Source organism: Cyprinodon variegatus, unplaced genomic scaffold (assembly GCF_000732505.1).
Source record: "Cyprinodon variegatus isolate N-32 unplaced genomic scaffold, C_variegatus-1.0 Scaffold115, whole genome shotgun sequence".
NCBI classification, from domain to species: Eukaryota; Metazoa; Chordata; class Actinopteri; order Cyprinodontiformes; family Cyprinodontidae; genus Cyprinodon; species Cyprinodon variegatus.
In genome coordinates, this window is record NW_015150568.1 from 1,288,420 (window position 1) to 1,306,179 (window position 17,760).

A 17,760-nucleotide genomic window follows, 5' to 3' on the forward strand; every position below is an offset into this window, starting at 1 on the left:
CTACATGTGTACGCACATCCCTCTAAATGCAATTAACTTGCCTACGATGCGCCTCAAACCAAATTCGCCCCAGTGGGGAACAAGCTGACTCACATGTTGCTCACTGGATGAGGCATGCTTTAAACTGAGATGAAAACAGTTTTCTGTTGGCCCCTGTTCCATGGAGTGGGAGACACATTGGGAAACTACTAAGGAGAAACGGCAGTCTGACTCTTAACCATCCTGTTGTAACCGTAGAGTACGGTAGTACAATCAGATCTGAAACTTATCACTGCTCCTATCTGCGTTTGGTGAGAGAAATTGAGTCGTTTCTTAGATAAGAATTTTAAAAACATGGTGTGAGAAAGGTTTAGTGGTTGGATGCTGTCAAAGATCACAGGTAAAGTTTTTACACGAACGTGGGAATTTCAACATTCAGGCATGAGTGTGCAAGGGTTTGTAATTCTCATGCATTTATGCATAAGCAGAGGCACGCACAAACATCTCTTCCTGTCAACAGCTAAGATAAAGCACTCAGCGGGTCACACTAAAGAATGCTTGAAGAGCAGAGTGACTTAACTTGGTACGGATGTGTTATTGTTTGGCTTTGTTTACAGCCTCTCACTTACAGGTATAAATACATACGCTGAGCTGGCCTAAAGTTTGATGAAGCATTAACCCTTTCAAAGCCAAACAGTAGAGTGGTTTTAATACTAGTATCGTACATTATTATATTCAGTTTAGAAGAGCTATAAAAGTCTGATTTTAATCAAATTACTTCTCTTTCATCTTATCCAACTTCAAAGAAAAGTTATAATGCAATGTTCTTGTTTAGTTTGATATTAAAAATAGCAGTAAATTAAGATGACTTTATACACTGTGAGTTTATGCCTAAACCATCTCAATGGAAACTTTTTTTTACCACATTTTCTCCATAAAAAGTAATTTTTTCTTGAGGTTGAGATCAGTTCAACCACAGAGATAAATTTGTCCTCTGCTGATTATCTCAGCTATGTTTATAAGCCAGATTATCATACACAGTTTTGTTTTTCAGAAGAGCATGGGAAATTGAGAAAATAGCTGAAATGTTTATATTTTTTCCAGGCCTGGATATCTGATTATCAGATACCCAATATTTAACAAAGGAAATAAATAAAGAAAGAAAGACATTGGTGGAAGGTCTAGCATTTTTTTGTATTTATTTCTCTGTTGCATATTCTTCTAAAAAAAAAAAATTATTTCTCTCTCAGCTGCCTTTTGGAAGAACACTGTTTACACCTCTCCTTATGGTGCAACTCGCACATTTTTATAATATTATGCTTTCACAGCTAAATGTATGTAAGGGTTTTGCTTCACCTTTTTTTCTTGAATTTCAGGCTGATTCCAGAGCCTCTGTGAATTCTTGTCCGTCGGGCAAGAATACGACCAGTGGACAATGCTGCAAGCAGTGTCCGCCCGGCGAGGGCGTTGTCTCACCCTGCGAAGCCAAACAGACTGTGTGCGCTCCATGCCTTGACAGTAAGTACAACCAACACAATTTTTTCTTAACCAAAATTATTCTGTGATGTGTTAACTTCTGCGTACTTTACAAAAGGAAAGAAAAATAATATTAAAGCTGTTGAAAATTAAAGATAAGATGTTGTTTTAATGATACAACGCCTCCTTAACTGGTTCTACCAACTGGTTTCCAACTTTACATACATAGATTCTGTACACATGTAAATGACTAGTTATATCCTGTATAGCGCTTTTGGGTAGATGCAAACTATATTTAGTTGCTTTTTAAGTTTAATCCTATTCTGTTTTATTTTTGTGGAATAAGAAATGGGTCAGTTGTTCTTAGACCTGATGTTAAATATTAAGAGTTTTCTATTATTGTACACTATAATATCACAAATAAAAATATGAAGGATTCATGTTAATATTGTATCGGGTCAATATTGGGATCGGTCAATACAGCAATACCAGCATTGTAGCGCTGTATCGTTACTTACTATTCTGTTCCGCTTAGCTAATAAACAGTTCGCCTTTTCTAAACCAGATGCCGTATGAAATGATCAAGGTGATGCTTTTTGTGCGGCACCTTGATCGTTGCAGTAGCCATGAGCAACATCTTTAGATATGTTAAGTATAAACAGTTTGTTCTGTTTTTGAGATTATGGATTTTTAATGTGGCCAAGGCTGGTAATGACCATCCATCTACATTAGACGTGCATTAAAACACTTTGGCATTGGCAACTTGCACTGGAACCTTTAATGATAAACAACTATATTGATTTTAAAGCGGCATATGGTACATTTGGAAAGGCTTATTCTACTTCAGCAAGACAGTTGTATTTGGCAGGACTTTCGTATTATAAGTAAAGACGGGAAACCAAATTGCCCAAGAATATGAGGCAAAATAAGGCGTTTGAGATTAACTAGGGATTCATCTAATATGACAATAAAACACCTAACATTGTGACAATCAGAATATGCAATATAAACCAAAACTAAATTTTGAGGCGTATGCATCTTTGAGCATTCAACTTACTGCATAAAAGACAGAATCATTTTTATCAGGCTAGAAAGTGAAACAAATGCCATGCATAGCTATTCTCCAGCACAGCTGCCCTCCCCCTGGCCTTCACCATGTAGGGAGAGAAGCTCTGGATGACTAAAAGACATAAGGACAGTAGCTTAGGGGAGATGTGCTCCAGATGTTGCTGAAAGGATCTCCAGGGGAATATATTTAAAGCATCGGATACATTGTTGAACTCTATTACAAAAAATAAGCATTGTAAATTCAAACGGATGAGTACAACCGGTAGTCTCAGAAGTCTGTGTATTATTAAAGCCTGTCGTTTTGAGGTGAATTGATGGTTGAGTATGGGGGTGGTTGGATGTTGGAGGGGGGGCATTACATGAGGTCAAAGGTTTTCTTTTCCTCTATGGAGGACATGGCTGGTCCACAGCCAGTTTCTATAGTGTTCCCAGAGTTTTTCACTTATAAATTCCCCAAGTTTCCCTCATCCTGGCCAGGAAGTAGATGTCAACCCCATTGGGTCAGTGAAAGATTGCAAACCTAGACTGAAGAGGTCTTTCAGTAAGTAAATAATTCAAATGGAGGTCATGAGATAAGTCACAGAGATTGAAGATTTATTAAAGTATGTCTGTAGAGTTTCTTTGGACAGTTGTATGTCTTTGATACTGCACCTTAAGTTAAGAGTTCACTTGTGGACAGCTTTGTTTAACAAAAATATAAATAAATTCAGAATTTATTTGTTTTTCCTTTGAGATTGGTAAAATATTTTTGAATTTAATTTAATTTGCAACTTGCTTTCAGTTCTGCAAAATGGAAGGTTTAATAGGTAATTGTTCACAGTTCTTGTTCTGCTCAGACATGAGCAAATGCACCCTGACAAACTATATGCTTTCAATCATTGACAAGAAGAAATGCAGATTACCTTGTCAGATTTTATCTCACAGGTACAAATTAAGATGAATTGATACGTTTTTTAGCAGAAACATCTAAACTATGTCTTTCGCTCTGGCTTAAACTGGACACACTCTGACCTTTAAGTTACACAGCCTGGATTGCTGACCCTTTCCACTGTGCTCCTGTCTGACCAGAACCTGGAAGCATCCTGCTTTAGAGAGGAATTGCTTGGACAAAGTGAGGTGGTGTTCTGCCGCTCAAACAGTAGCAGCGGGAGATCAGAGCAAAATCTCATCAGAGAAGCACCAGAGTGGGTCAGAGGCAACTGGCTCTGCCTCGCCCGGGAGCTAGAAGAGCAGGATGAAGGATGAAAGATTTAACAGACCTCCCAGGTCAAAATTAAAACAGATTTTTTAAAAGACACCAACAAATCTCTTTAGAGATTCAGCACCACAACCTTTGTCGCTATTGTTTTTTTGCTATCTTCCAGTTTTAATTGAAAAGAAGTAAGTCACATATGGCTTCCTTCACCCCATGTAACAACCACATCCAGTCCGTAATTGATCGTCACGATGCAAAAGTTCAGATTTTCCAATTACAACTGTGTCGCATTGTTCCCGTATTGGTGGAAGTGCCAAAATGGAAACCTTAAACATAGCTGGCAACAAGTCTGTTACATCTTTTTTGCGTTGCGTTGCTGCTGTTGTACACCTGTACATAGGGATAACAGGTAAATCTGCCTGGTGTGAAGGTAGCTTTGATCTCATCTGACTCTGCAGCACACTGTTGCAGGAAAAGTCTCAGCTGTAGAAAACTTAACCTGTTTAAATTTTGAGGTGGTGGTATAGAAAAGGCTTTTTCCTCATGTGCCTCTCCAAAAACTGCTTTGCAAATAAAATAAATATTTAATATTTGTTGTGGAGGCTTTGTGACCCCATGATGCCCCTCTAATGAAACCCAGAATGTAGGACCCAATATTCAGGCCAGACAGTGGGAAAGTTCAAAACGTTTAATCACACAAACAGAAATAACAGATGTTGCATGTAGAGCTGTGGATCTGCGGATATGCAGTGGCTGTGGGGGGAGGCGGGGCACAACCCATTACTGGCACTATGGTTGAGGGAGAAATGTCCATCCTCTCAGAATGAGGCAGAATCCAGCCGATGCACTGCCAACTAGATGAGATGGGAGCCGCCCAGAGTGTCCCCGATGCAGTAGCCCCAGTGAGCAAGCATGAGTTCGAGCCAGGTCAGGCAAACAGTTTGGAACAGGACGGTTCGGAGATCCAGTCCATAGCCCAGTCAGGGGTTCCGATCAGAACCGGGACAGACAGATCTGGGGTTCCATGATCCCACAGATAGTTCAGGCAGGTTCATGATTCCAAGACACCAACAGAGTTCAGGCAGACACGTTTGGATGCAGACAGGCAGGCTCAGCTGAGGCGCAGAACAAGACACGACACCAGGAAAACTGCAGAGCTTTAAACTGGCTCCCTTCACCAAGGCAAAACAGGAACAGAGCACGCTAAGTGGATAAAAACCAGGACTACAGAGCTTTAAACACCCCCGAGCCAAAAACGTAACTAAAAGCAAACAAACAAACATACATGTATAATGATCTGGCCCAGATAGCTGAGCTGAGCCGAATATAAAGCAGCAGTTGCAGGTGGATAAGATGGGAGATAATTAACAGCAGGGTAGAGTTAGGCAGGTGAGTGAAGTAAGCAATTAGGTCAGGTATCAGCGCAGCGAACATGACGCCTCTGTGCTGCAGTTCTCCAACAGTGATGTATGTAGTATGTCTCTCCCTTATTCTCTGTGGTAGCAAAGCCTGTTGCCCTACCACTAACAGAAGTGAACCTATATGCCACATCATAATTGTAGCCAAAGGCAGTAGGAAGTCATGTATTACAAATCTAAAGTTCCGCGGACACTCAAGTCAACCTAAAAAAATTTGTATTAGAGCTCATGATGCTTTACACCCTTGCATGGTTCTTATAGTAACAAGTAAGTATAGATCTGTTATAACATTTATTCTCTAAACAATGAGCATATTATTCTATTCAATAAATGCCTAATTTGCTTTAAGTCAGACATTCCTGGAGCTCTTTTTTTTTTTTTTTTAAATGTAGTATTGTTCTCCTTTTAACTAAACAAAGCAAGACTTAGACTCTCTTTTGTGAGAAGATGAAGGAAACAGAAAAGGTTTAAACTAACCGGCTGCTGTTACCACCCCAAACTTGCCAAGCATGGTACCTACATCAGTTAGGTCATGCAAACTACCATTGTGTCTCATTAAGTGACAACAGAGGGTTTGTGCGGCCAGCTGGTGGGGAATTTAATAATATCTTCATGCAAAACTATCATTCTGTAGCCAATCAAGCATATACAAACCCATTCCCAAGCTTAAAAGCAACCAGAGAAGCCTCAAAATGGTTTATCAGGACAATGACTTAAGTGAAGGGCATTAGGAAATACCATGTAAGAGGGAATATGAATTAAAAAAGTCAACTCTTTGCCAACACTTTTGATATTAAGTGTTTTGTAAGTGTTAATGGGGTCTGTTCATCAATGTGCCAACGATTGTTTAAAAAAATCTCTTCTTTGTGCATCCAAGTCCTACCAATCTGGTATAATTCACTAAAGATTATAGTCATAACACACATTGCAGAGTTTCCACAAAGGGTTAATTTAAATCAGATAGAAACCAGAGGCCTGGCAGAAGTACTAAAAGGTTAGCCAAGTAAAACACAAGAAGAGTTGGGATGAATGAGCAGATAACTGGAGACAAAACAGAACAAGTAGAGCTGGAATAGAGACAAAGGCAAACTTTTCAGCAAATAATAGATGCATCACATGCACACTCACACAATCACAATACGTTTTACAGCAAGCCAAAGTGGGTGAGGTAGAAGTCCTTATTTGGGTGTTTAAAACAAAAGAAATACAGTACCGCATGTTTGTCCAATGATAACAGTAATGATATCTTGCCCTTCAGACAGAGAGCTCAGTGTGTATTTCATTAATCTTTTTGCATTTATAACCTCCCCCTTCTCCCATTTCTCATTCTCTCCAAGCTGCAGTCACTGTTATTAATGTATTGACTTGCATTATTGATGCATGGCATTATGATAATGGCTCTTAGAGCACTCATGGGGGACAGTCAGAGTAGTCCGAGTGTGCGTCTGTTTAGGAGAGGAGATAATGGGGAGATGGTGGGAAAATGGGATTGCACTACATGACTGGACACCAAAATACCCACATGGCTAGCAGGCCCTGATGGTTTGGAGCTCTGAAAAGACACAATTAAACAAAAATGCGAGGGACCTACATTTGACACCACCAACTAAAGACACTACTGCATTGAACTGCGATTCATCTGGATCTCAAATGACAGTGTTAGATTTCTTTTCCTCTCCCTGCTTGTCGTGTTTTAGTCTCAGGGTCTATCTATCTCTCGTCATCTCTGATTTAATCTCTGCAGAATCTGAGCTTTTGGCATGGTTGGTGGGCAAATAATGCAGACTGAGAACTTAACCTTCAACAAAACACTAAGCTAGGGAACTACTTAAAGACTGTATACCTACCGTAGCTCCTGCAATACCTTCTTTTGTCTTCAGTTTAGTTATAAACAATAAATTAAACAGAATAAACAATTCAGATAACTACTACCTGCCTTTACAAAAAGACTTTTAAGCATATTCCTGAAAAAGTTCAAAAAGCGCTGTGATCCTTTAATCAGTTTCTGAAAAATGTTACAATGTCTGATCAGGTTTAGTTGTCCGCAAGGTGAAAGCAAACTCTCAAGATTGTGATTTGTCATGGAAAGCTATTTTTAATTTAATGCTCAAAGTAGTTACAGCCTATCTATATGGACCTACATATTTTCGGCAAATCCTCTTGAATAAGTATGTAGTACTTATTGCTTTTTTCCGCATACGCATAAAGTTGGATATATATACTATGGTCTTATGATAACCACGGAGTCTGGTATATTTAAAGAAAAGTCGCAAATTATTTTAAAGACTTGTTAGGTAACAAATATGGTCACTATGCAGTGAAATTTTCATAAATGGTATGCATATATTGCACAAATGATCCAATATTATTTGCTTTCATGATATGCTATGCAGTAGCTCAGTCAGCAGCAATGAAGATTCAATTGTCTTGGCAGGCTGAATACTTAAAGTGTCTGCCATGGCATGAAAGTGAGTAACTATAAGACTACTTATGATGAGACTTCTTATTTAGTTTGATTTAGGGGTTTAAATGTTCAAAAAATCTTTGCATCCTCTGGCAGCATTCGCTATTGATTTGTTGCATTTGCAGAGAAAACTGATTGAAAAAAAAAAACAGCATGGCTGAATACAATGCTTTTTTGAAGAAAATATTGTGATATATGTAGCCCTAATGTATGGAATAATGGTCCCACAGATTTGTTTAAGTTCTTTTATATTCAGACATACCAACATTTCGATGCAAATGTTGGTTTTTCTGCATTAAAAGAAAAAAAACAACATGTTTTTGGTTGGTGAATAATGTGTTTTTAGTTTTCTACATCTTTTACATCAATAACATCTGCAGCATAACTAAGACAAGAGAAAATGTATCCAGTTTTTTCATTTGGCCTTTAAGGATGCTAATCATGCTTGATTTTCTGGCTCATCTATTAAGTGAACATACCAAGAAAAGATGAGCAGTACTATTTTCTTCAGTGTTTCTATCAATTATTTATTCGGAACAATCATCATTTACCACTCAAGCCCTGCAATCCCATTTGACAGAGAGAAGCTATAATACTAGAATAATAGATGTATATACTAGAATTAGAAACAAGAACAATCAGGGTATATTTTTACTGATTTTCATTTGCCACATTTGTGCAAAATAGATTATTTAATCCTTTATTGCTTTAAGTTTTATTTTAACGTCCTTAAATATTATAGCGAAAAAATCATATAACCACGTACAAAACCACATCTTAATAGAATGGATGCTCCAGAGACAATCACAGCTACAAAAATATGATACTGGCTAAATATATTTTTTGTGACTTCAAAAAAGAATGGAAGTGGAACAAAGGGCTAAAGCTGGTTACTAATAAGTGTTTTTATTTTATATTAATTCAGTTAAACTCAAAGATACGTTATTCATCCCAAAAGGATCAATAGAATGTTTTTCAGCTGTAACAAAATAAAAGGAAAACTAAAAACCTTCTGAGGTTTCAATGTGTCCTTTGTACCTCTAGATTTTAATAAATGACTTTAATAAATGAAATTTGATTCTGTAGATTAAAAAAAAAAGATTCAGTCACATTTGCATTGGTTATATCTTGTGAAACTACATCTCTGTTGCTGTTCAGTCTTAAAAACACAGATATACCCCCTCCCTAAACCCACACTGCTTTTACAAATGGGTCTCTTGCATAATTTAGTGCATTTCCCAGCTCTCTATCTATCCGAAATACAATTCCATACTCCATAAATTATTGATTGAAACCTTTGCCAATATATCTGACATCCATAACATTATTTGTTTTTACACACCTGCCTAAGTTGCACAGACATTTAAAATAAAAATAAAAAACTTCACTAAACTGTTGTTACTTATTTTTAGCAATTCTAAAACATTTTGAAAAAAGTGTAAGAAACACCAAAACAAGGGGGAAAAAAGACTGATAAGCTCAATATTTAAAGTCAAATTATGTTAAAGACTTTACTAATATACCTGTACGAATTTTCAGTCATCCGATTATGGAAACCATAAATCAGGCTTACGGTAAATTTGAGGCACCCAGACTCTAGCCTTTGTCAATTAACCAACTCATAAAACAAAAATATCTGAGGTAACCAGGGAAAACAGTGAAAATGAGCTCATAAGAAAGCATTTATATGTTTAGATTCTTCTCTCTCTCCTCATTTGTACTCCCAGAACATTTAGAAAGGTTTGTGGCATAAGCAAATAAATGCTGCCAGTAATTCTTATCCAAGAAAGGGAAAGGGATTGGCTTTAATAGGTTTCATGTCTCCCTGAACCCTTTTGGTAGGTGTCCATAACTATAAATGGAGTCTACTGTATTACATTGAGACATACATTTAAATTTGTTTTGATGACCAAAAAACTGAACTGAACTGAATTCTGTCACCACACATTTGAGAAAGCACATTCTTAATTAGAGAAATAGCCACAATCTGGTTTGCTGAAGTCTTTAGTTGTGCATGGGTTGTGTGTCTGAATCATGATGAATGTGCTTATTTCTTCTTTGGAATCGTTCCCCTCTGTCCAGAGATTTCTTTCCCCTTTTAACGGAGATGGCTTCCCTTATCCCTTTCAAACCATCCGTCCTCTCTGTCCAAAATTTGAAAATTGTGGTTTTCAGAGGTGTGTTATTCCTTCTTGAGGTGCAAGTGTAAGAAAAACTAAGCAAAAATCAGGTTGCCTAAAATTTTGTTGTTCATTTTGTTAAGACTGAATGCATTTTGGGGAAAATAAGTGATGGACATTTTATTTACTATGTTACATATCAGATGACCTATGTCAAAAGATTATTGGTTACATTAAAAGCATCTGCTAACTTAAATACATTGTTTTTTCATAATAAGGAACATTAAAGAATTTATAACAGTTTTTTAACTGTTATTAATTTTCTTAAATCGCACAAATTGCCAATCCACACAAAAGAAAGTATATGATATGATAAGCTGATATATAAAACATGGTAAATATTTATTAAAAAAGCAGGTTGCACATCGGTATGACGTGGCAAGTTACAGGTACAAACTGCTAGAAGAAGTGCATAGATCTGCGATGGACTGTCGACCTGTCCAGGGTGTACTCCGCCTTTCGCCCGTAGACAGCTGGAGATAGGCACTAGCACCCCTCGCGACCCCACTTTGGATGAAGCGTGCCAGAAAATGGATGGAGGGATGAAGTGCTTAGATAAAAATTGTGTTGTACTGCCAAATAGGCAAATCTCCCCAGTGCAACAATTAAAGCTGCAATCCATGCAAGCAAAAGCAGTTTAGATAGTGAGCTATGCAATCTCAATCACTGGTATAGATTAGATTAAAATATACCAACATTTCAGCAAAGATGGAAGGGAGAAAGACATACGTTTGGTGAGGTTGTAAGCCTGGTACATAGAGCAACATCTAGCATCTAAACCTTAGAGACAGACTTGAATGCCAGTTGTATGGGAAAAAGGAAAGAAAGAATTATATTACAGAATATAATATAACATGATATTATATTATACAATATAATATATTATATTGTGAAATAATGAAAATGTGTGCTTAGCTGTTTATTTAAAAGTTTTACTGAGACTCATACAATATTAGAAATTATTGCATAATAATAAAGCTATAATAAATACTTTTCAACCTTTTTTTGAGTTAATGTTGTCTTACAACTAGTTGAATGACACATCTGTCATGGCCTGGGGGGGGGGTTAATATCGCTTTTACCAGCACAAAGCAACTCTGAGGAGGATGGCAGTAAACCTGAAAAACAATGATTGATTGATTCAAACAGCTCCAGCCTTCCGTAGCTTTTACCGCAGCCGTGAGAATTGACACACAGAACAGGAAAATAATGAATACCCAACTTCTCACTGCTGTTCTGGGTGTTAATAACATTTTTGGGGATCTTCAACAGTGCATCGTATCAGATTTATAGTTCCCAACAATGCAGGTATGGTAGAGTCTGTCCTTAAATATCAGCCAAACCCATTTACAGAGGCACAGATAAAAAAAACAAAATTTCAATAAACCAAACATAACCCATCACATATCTGACTAAAGAACCATTTAAAACAACTATTTTCATTTATTTCAGATGGAACTATTCACATATTTCTATTATGTGAATTATATATTATAATTACAATTATATTATTTTAAACTGTACTTCCAGTATTCTCCAGTATTGGGTGCCAAGTATCTTTTACCTCTGAGCACAGAGAAGCCGGCTTGCATGGACTCGCAATGATTCACGAGATATCCAAGGCTACGTAGGATACACCGGACTCTTCCTTCAAAACGTGCAAAAAAGAAGGATGTATTTGTCGGCCGCATAACAAGGACTCTTCCAATCCAAACAGGTCTCGGTGCCGCACTATGAAGTAATCGGCCCACGAATCTGGCCTTCGTAGGATGCATCCCATGAATTAGAACTTAGCAGTTGTCTTCCTTCAGGCAAAACAATACAGCTGTTGTCCACTTGAGGTAGCCAAAAACGACTACAACTGAAAGTTATTTAGCACCGCTTTAAGAATTGTTTTATTAAGCTAAAGCAAAAGAGACTAAAGAAACCTGTGATCCAGATATAGGTTCTAATCACAAGGAGGCAAGTCAAAACAAATTAAATTCCAAAGAGAGGTTGCTCTATATGGTGGTCGACATTTACAAATTTGTTTTCTTAATCTCTTTTTAGTAGTTTTGTAGGCAAGTTATTGTAATACTAAAATCATTTTCAACTATATTGTGTGTAGTATCTGTAATAGTTAATACATTTTTCTTTGTACTCTTCTTTCAGGTGAAACTTTCTCAGAGAGCTTCAGCCACACTGAAAAATGCAAGCTTTGTACAAAATGTACTGGACTGCTCCGCATGCAGACGCCCTGCACCGATACCAACGATGCCATTTGCACATGCAACTACGGCTACTATCTAAACAGGGTCACTCAAAGGTGTGAAGCTTGCACCAAATGTCCCGAAGGCCAGGGCATGTTGTACAAGTGTGAGTCGGACCATGACACAGTGTGCGAGGAATGCACCGACGACACTTTCTCTGACCAGGATAATTACAGGGACCCATGTATTCCCTGTACAACGTGTGATGAGGAAGATGAGGTGTTGCAGGAGTGCACCTCTATCAGCGATACTGTTTGCAAATGTAAGTTATTATATGTTCTATTTTTACTAAAATATACTGTTAAAATATACAGTATAATTCATTTCCTATTTTGTACTCGTCTTAGCATGTATATCATATTTGATATGTACCCTAGAAAAGGGCAGATACTTTAGAATCTCTATTTTGAATAGTTAATAAAGGTAGATTTTATAAATTTTTTATATTCAAGATTTTATTGCAGTAGTATTACTCATTCTTATTAGTTACCAAGTTATGGTCCCCCCTTCACTGAAAGTAACTTTTACCAGTCTCTACCTTCCAACACACATAAACGCCGTGAATACCTGTTTATGCCTTACACCTTGTATGCTTAGGGCCTGATGTTTTAAAGGTATGCACATATAAAAACACATGCACATGCGATAGCATGTGAAAGGCAGGTTTACAATTCAGGTGCAAATGCGACTAAGTGTGTAAAATGAGCAGAACAGCAGGCGCAACTCTCAGTAATATGCAGATCATATGATTATGACAAATTTAAAAATACTTTGTGGCAATGCATATCTAATTCTTTACCAGATGCAAAGCAATTGATCATATATGAAACAGACGACTTTCATATTTTTTCTTTTCATATTTAGCATGTTTGAAAGTCAAGCGCCAAAAACTCAAATTATTCACAGTCATTTTTACCAGAAAGAAGGAACTGGTACAGTGACACAAAGATGGTCTGTGCACATTTGTCACATTTGGACTGTAGCCACATGGTTTCAGCGGGTGTAAAGGCAACGTGTTGCGGCTCCGCCATGCTGTCCCAGCTGATTGCAGCAATTGTAGTCAATCACTTAGTTTCACCGGGTGTACCATGGTGCATTTCTGAAACGTCCCAGACGTGCAGGCACCTGGCAGTTACTCTGAAATAGGCGGCTGTTCTATTTTAGCTGCCTGCTGCTCCATCTGCCCATCAATCTATAGCAGGAAGTCAGTTTATGAAAAGTAAAGAGGAACCAGTCATTTTTACAAGTAAAAGCTACAGGTACAGACTGTGGATTTAATTTTCTAGACTTTTTGGTAACACAACAATCTATCCACATGGTTAATCAACAGCAGTAATAAATATATGCACTGATAAAAAAAAAAAAAAAGAAAAACTAGATATTTTAACTCAACCTTGATACATTCAAAGAATAGTAAAGGAAATTAGATAAGAGCAGGGATGCAAGAGACTGGTAATACTGGCAAAACGGCTTATTTACTGGTTCATTGTTTTACTACTACTTCTACACCACTATGGTGCAATGATGCAATCTTGCCGTGGTCTGACTCCAACCGCACCGAGTCGATCTCTTTAAAGATGCTCACTGCATAATTAGCGATTCTGTGCAAGTGTGCAAAGTTTAAAAGATTAGTAATAGTAGAAAAAATGTCTATGTGGCACAGATTAATACAGCAGAACTGTAGACAATAAATGCAATAATTGTTTTTTAAATATAAATAATAAAACTGAACAGTAACAGCCACAAGAAAAACAAAAACCATCACATAACTTGTAATGGGACATATTCACCTTAAAGTCTGCATCCCTATCCCTTATTTTGAAACTTTGAAGATCAGGCTCATAACTACCTATTTTGTATTTCCCCCAAAATACACTTAATCAAAAAAGAAAAGAAAAAAAAAGAATTAAATATAGATTGCTATATGTGAGTAGTGACTATAACACATTGAAGTATGGGGCAGCGCGGACCACTCACATTTCCCTATGACTGCTATTCATAGTGTACGACCAAGATGGTCTATTTAGGTTGAAGATACTCGGCAATGTGATGGGGGTGTCATGAGTTAGATAGGAAGTGAGACAGGGTGGCAAGGTGTAACACATTGTTTTGGGGAAAATACAAACTAAAAAACTCATACAGCAACAAAAACATTGCAGTTTTTAAAGTAGTACAAACAGATGAAACAATAACCTTGTTTCAGTTTGCCGGTGAAGATTCTCAGTCATCTAGGTCATGGTAATCTAAGTTCCAAGTTTGAAGACGTGTAGCTTCCCACCCAGGAAGCTTTTTCAATTCAAAATGAATTTTGAATTTGTGTCAAATACTTGAAAGAATAAATCTTCAGAATCCCAAGGTTCAACCATGGACCCTTTAGTCGGAGCCAATAGATTTCTAGGAAATTGATTAAGAATATATAAAGCTGGTGGCAAGCGGTGTCACAAGCTGGGATCTTGGGGGTTAGGAGGTAGTCTCACAGTCTTTTCTTTAAAATGTGACAACCAAGTTGTTCTTTTATACTTTTTTTTAGTCAGGGATCTGATATTCAGCATAATACAGCCTTGTTATTTTAGGAAGTGTGGGATGTGCCTTTTTCAAAATGTATTTTTGTATAGATCTCAAAAAGTACGTGGACTTTGTTTTTGACCACTTAAATCTGCCATTACAAGGACTCTGATAGAACATGACCTGGACATTTCTAAAATGATCGGATAAAATGCACAAAGTAACATTAACTTAAGTGTAAAAAGAAAAACAGAAACATAGTTTTGCTCTAATTAAAATGTAATTTATATCCTACCTAGAGCTGCAAATAAGGCTTATTTTTCTAATCAATGAATGACGATTATTTTTTCGATATATTAATCAATAGATGGGAGAAAAGGAATGATATAAGATATTTTGACAGAATTTTAACCCAATGATGTTAAAATTTTGCCCTTTCAAGAGCAAAGGAAATGTGAACAGACAAATTCGGGTTTCAATTTTTATATGAAAGCATGCATATTTCTGTCAGTTTTGGTTGAATTCTAGCTGTCTGTTGGTTGTCCTTCAACAGATGGCATATTTTAATCAGTTTACTCTCATTTTTGAATAATCGATTCCTAAATTGTTGATTATTTCAGTAATTGATAAGTATTGAAAACTCATATTGTTTATTGACAAATAGACATGGCGTTTACTCTATCTTATGAACAAACACATTTATCATGAACTGTGCAGAGTCAAGCTGATTTACTGGGTTCACGGCCCAGGGTCATGTTGAAGTGAATGGAATATAACTGAGTGCATATTTGCTGAGCAGACAGTCCGACTGACTGGACACATCATTTGTCAGCCACATTATCAGCTCATCTCAGTTCAACACTAAAGGCGTTGTTGGCCCATCGACCTAAATGCCAAGCTGAGGCTCATCTCATTGTCTTCACCGACTCATCCCCTCTCCAGAAACAAGAGTTACAGTCTTTTTTTTCAATATTTTGGGTTTTGTCAAGGTCACATCTATAAACTTTTTTTTTCATATCATTGGACCCTTTGGGTATCATGCCTCAAATCAGAAATTCCTAATGAGAACAGTCACTTCATTCCAATGATATGATGCCTCAAAGATTAAATCAATGCTTTTGTGAACTGACAATGAAAGGACCCTGTTGATTACCCATGCAGTCTGTTGAGGCATCGGTTTGAAAGATGTGAATACAGCTACAAACATAGAGCTGGTGTTGAGCTGAAAGGAGTCTTTTGTACCTCTCGTATGATCTTGTGTGGCAAGTGAGCACTTTTGCTTTAGCCAGAGGCTACATAAAGGATCTAACTTTGAGTAAAGAAGCAAATTTAATGTCTTCTCAATAATCAAACGTATTTGATAATCAGTAGATTCAAAAATTATTCTCAAAAATGTAAAGCGTAATAATGCTGTTGTTATAAAGCATAGATGCAAAGCTGTAATTGGGTGTTGTCTAAGGCTACATTCACAGCCTGAAGTGACCAAAATCCGATTTTTTTGGCCCACATGCGACCTGGATATGATCTTTTCATGACAGTCTGAACAACTCAAATCCGATTTTTTCCAATTTGACCCAGGCCGCTTGGCTATGTGGTCCTGGATTCGATACGAATCTGATCTTTCAAATGCGACCTGTGTCTGAACAGCAAGGTCACATTCATCCGACCTGAATAACATTAGTAACCGACATAGGTCACTATTCTTCTTCTTGCTACACAGAAGCAGCAAGAAAACAAACACTATGGTGGACGATGATGCGAAGAGCAGTATTATTTTTAACCATCTTGAAAAGATTGAGGTTTAAAGGTTTGGAAAGATCGCTAGATGCGCTCCGGCACTACTATTCATGTTTACCTCCATAAACACAGAGCATGCTGGCTTGTGACGCATTGCATCCTCTACTGCGCATGCGGGACACTTAAGCTGTATAAATGCAGTTTACAAAGGAGATCACATACAAATCGCATATATTTGGAAGTGTGAAAGGCAACGCAAAAAAATAGGATTTCACAAAAAAAAAATCGGAATTGAGCATCAAGGCCTGCAGTGTGAACATAGCCTTAGAGTCCTTAGAGGACCTTTGGTACAGCTCATTGTGCTACCTAAAAGTACTTACAATTACTAAAATGGGCAAAGATTTTAATTTAGATTCAACTTCATATTTACATCTATACATGTGTTAAATATGATAATGTGCTGATCTATAAAAGAACAGAGGAAAATCATATTTTAACTAGTTATGAACATCTCTGAAAGTGCCACCAGCTTTGCATATTGATCATGAACATTTTCATTTAAGAGCAGTTAGTAAAACTAAAATTACTTTCAGCGCTAAGAATTATAATTTTGCAAATTCGCAAATTTGGGTATTACAGTGACATACACACAGACAATTACACACAGATGTTAGCAATGAAAAAGAAGAAGCAGACAAAAGAACAATCTCATTTCTCTTCATCCTACAGAGTAAATATATATTGCACAGTCGGAAAAAAAAATAGCTGTGGAAGAGACTGCAGCCCAATTACATAACAAACGATACTACAATAACAACAAAATCCTTTACAGTTTTTAAAAGTGTGAGTTCAGATCTTTTTATATCTGTACTTGAAAATTACAGATCTAGAATGGCATGTTAAAAAAAGGAAAAATAAAAGAAAAATAGATCATGGTTTGATTTGACAGTTTGTCTATCTTCAATATTGAAAGAGTATAAATCAGTAACATTCTTTACTTGCAGTAGTTTTTACATGTTGCGTTTATAGTTTATATTCTTTTTTTAATTTAAAATATCACATCTAGATTTGCTTGCATTTGTATCGATCAGAAATAACTGGCTATGCACACATTCAGTAAAATAAAAAATTAAAAAACACAACAAAAAACCCCAGAGAGTTTACAGTTTTTTCTTTGATTGTTGATCAAACTCTAAAAGATAAACTTCATTTCTGTTTTGATTTTTGTTATGGAACATACAATAGTAAAACTTGTTAAGTAGCTCAGTTTGTTTTTCACTGTAAAAAAATTTGTATTCCAGAATAAAAGGTCAGGAAGTGTGAAGGGAAAATGTGTATGAACCTTGAATTTTAATTACGTCATATGCATCCTGTCTAGATATGATCAATTTGGGTCACTCACTTGTGATTAAGCTTCACAGATTGAGTTAATGCAACAGTATTAAATTGTATGTTGTATTTCTAGATTTAGAGGCAGCTTGGGAAATAG

At 36.8% G+C, this 17,760-nt stretch overlaps 1 protein-coding gene across 1 annotated transcript in view; it reads left to right on the plus strand.

The window, feature by feature from the left end:
- The window catches only part of LOC107085087 (tumor necrosis factor receptor superfamily member 16-like), a 45,167-nt gene that overhangs the window by 7,311 nt on the left and 20,096 nt on the right, over positions 1-17,760 (plus strand). The window contains exons 2-3 of the mRNA XM_015375234.1: positions 1,356-1,497; positions 11,932-12,291. Coding sequence (XP_015230720.1) covers positions 1,356-1,497; positions 11,932-12,291 — 502 coding nt within the window. The remainder of the gene's footprint in view (positions 1-1,355; positions 1,498-11,931; positions 12,292-17,760) is intronic.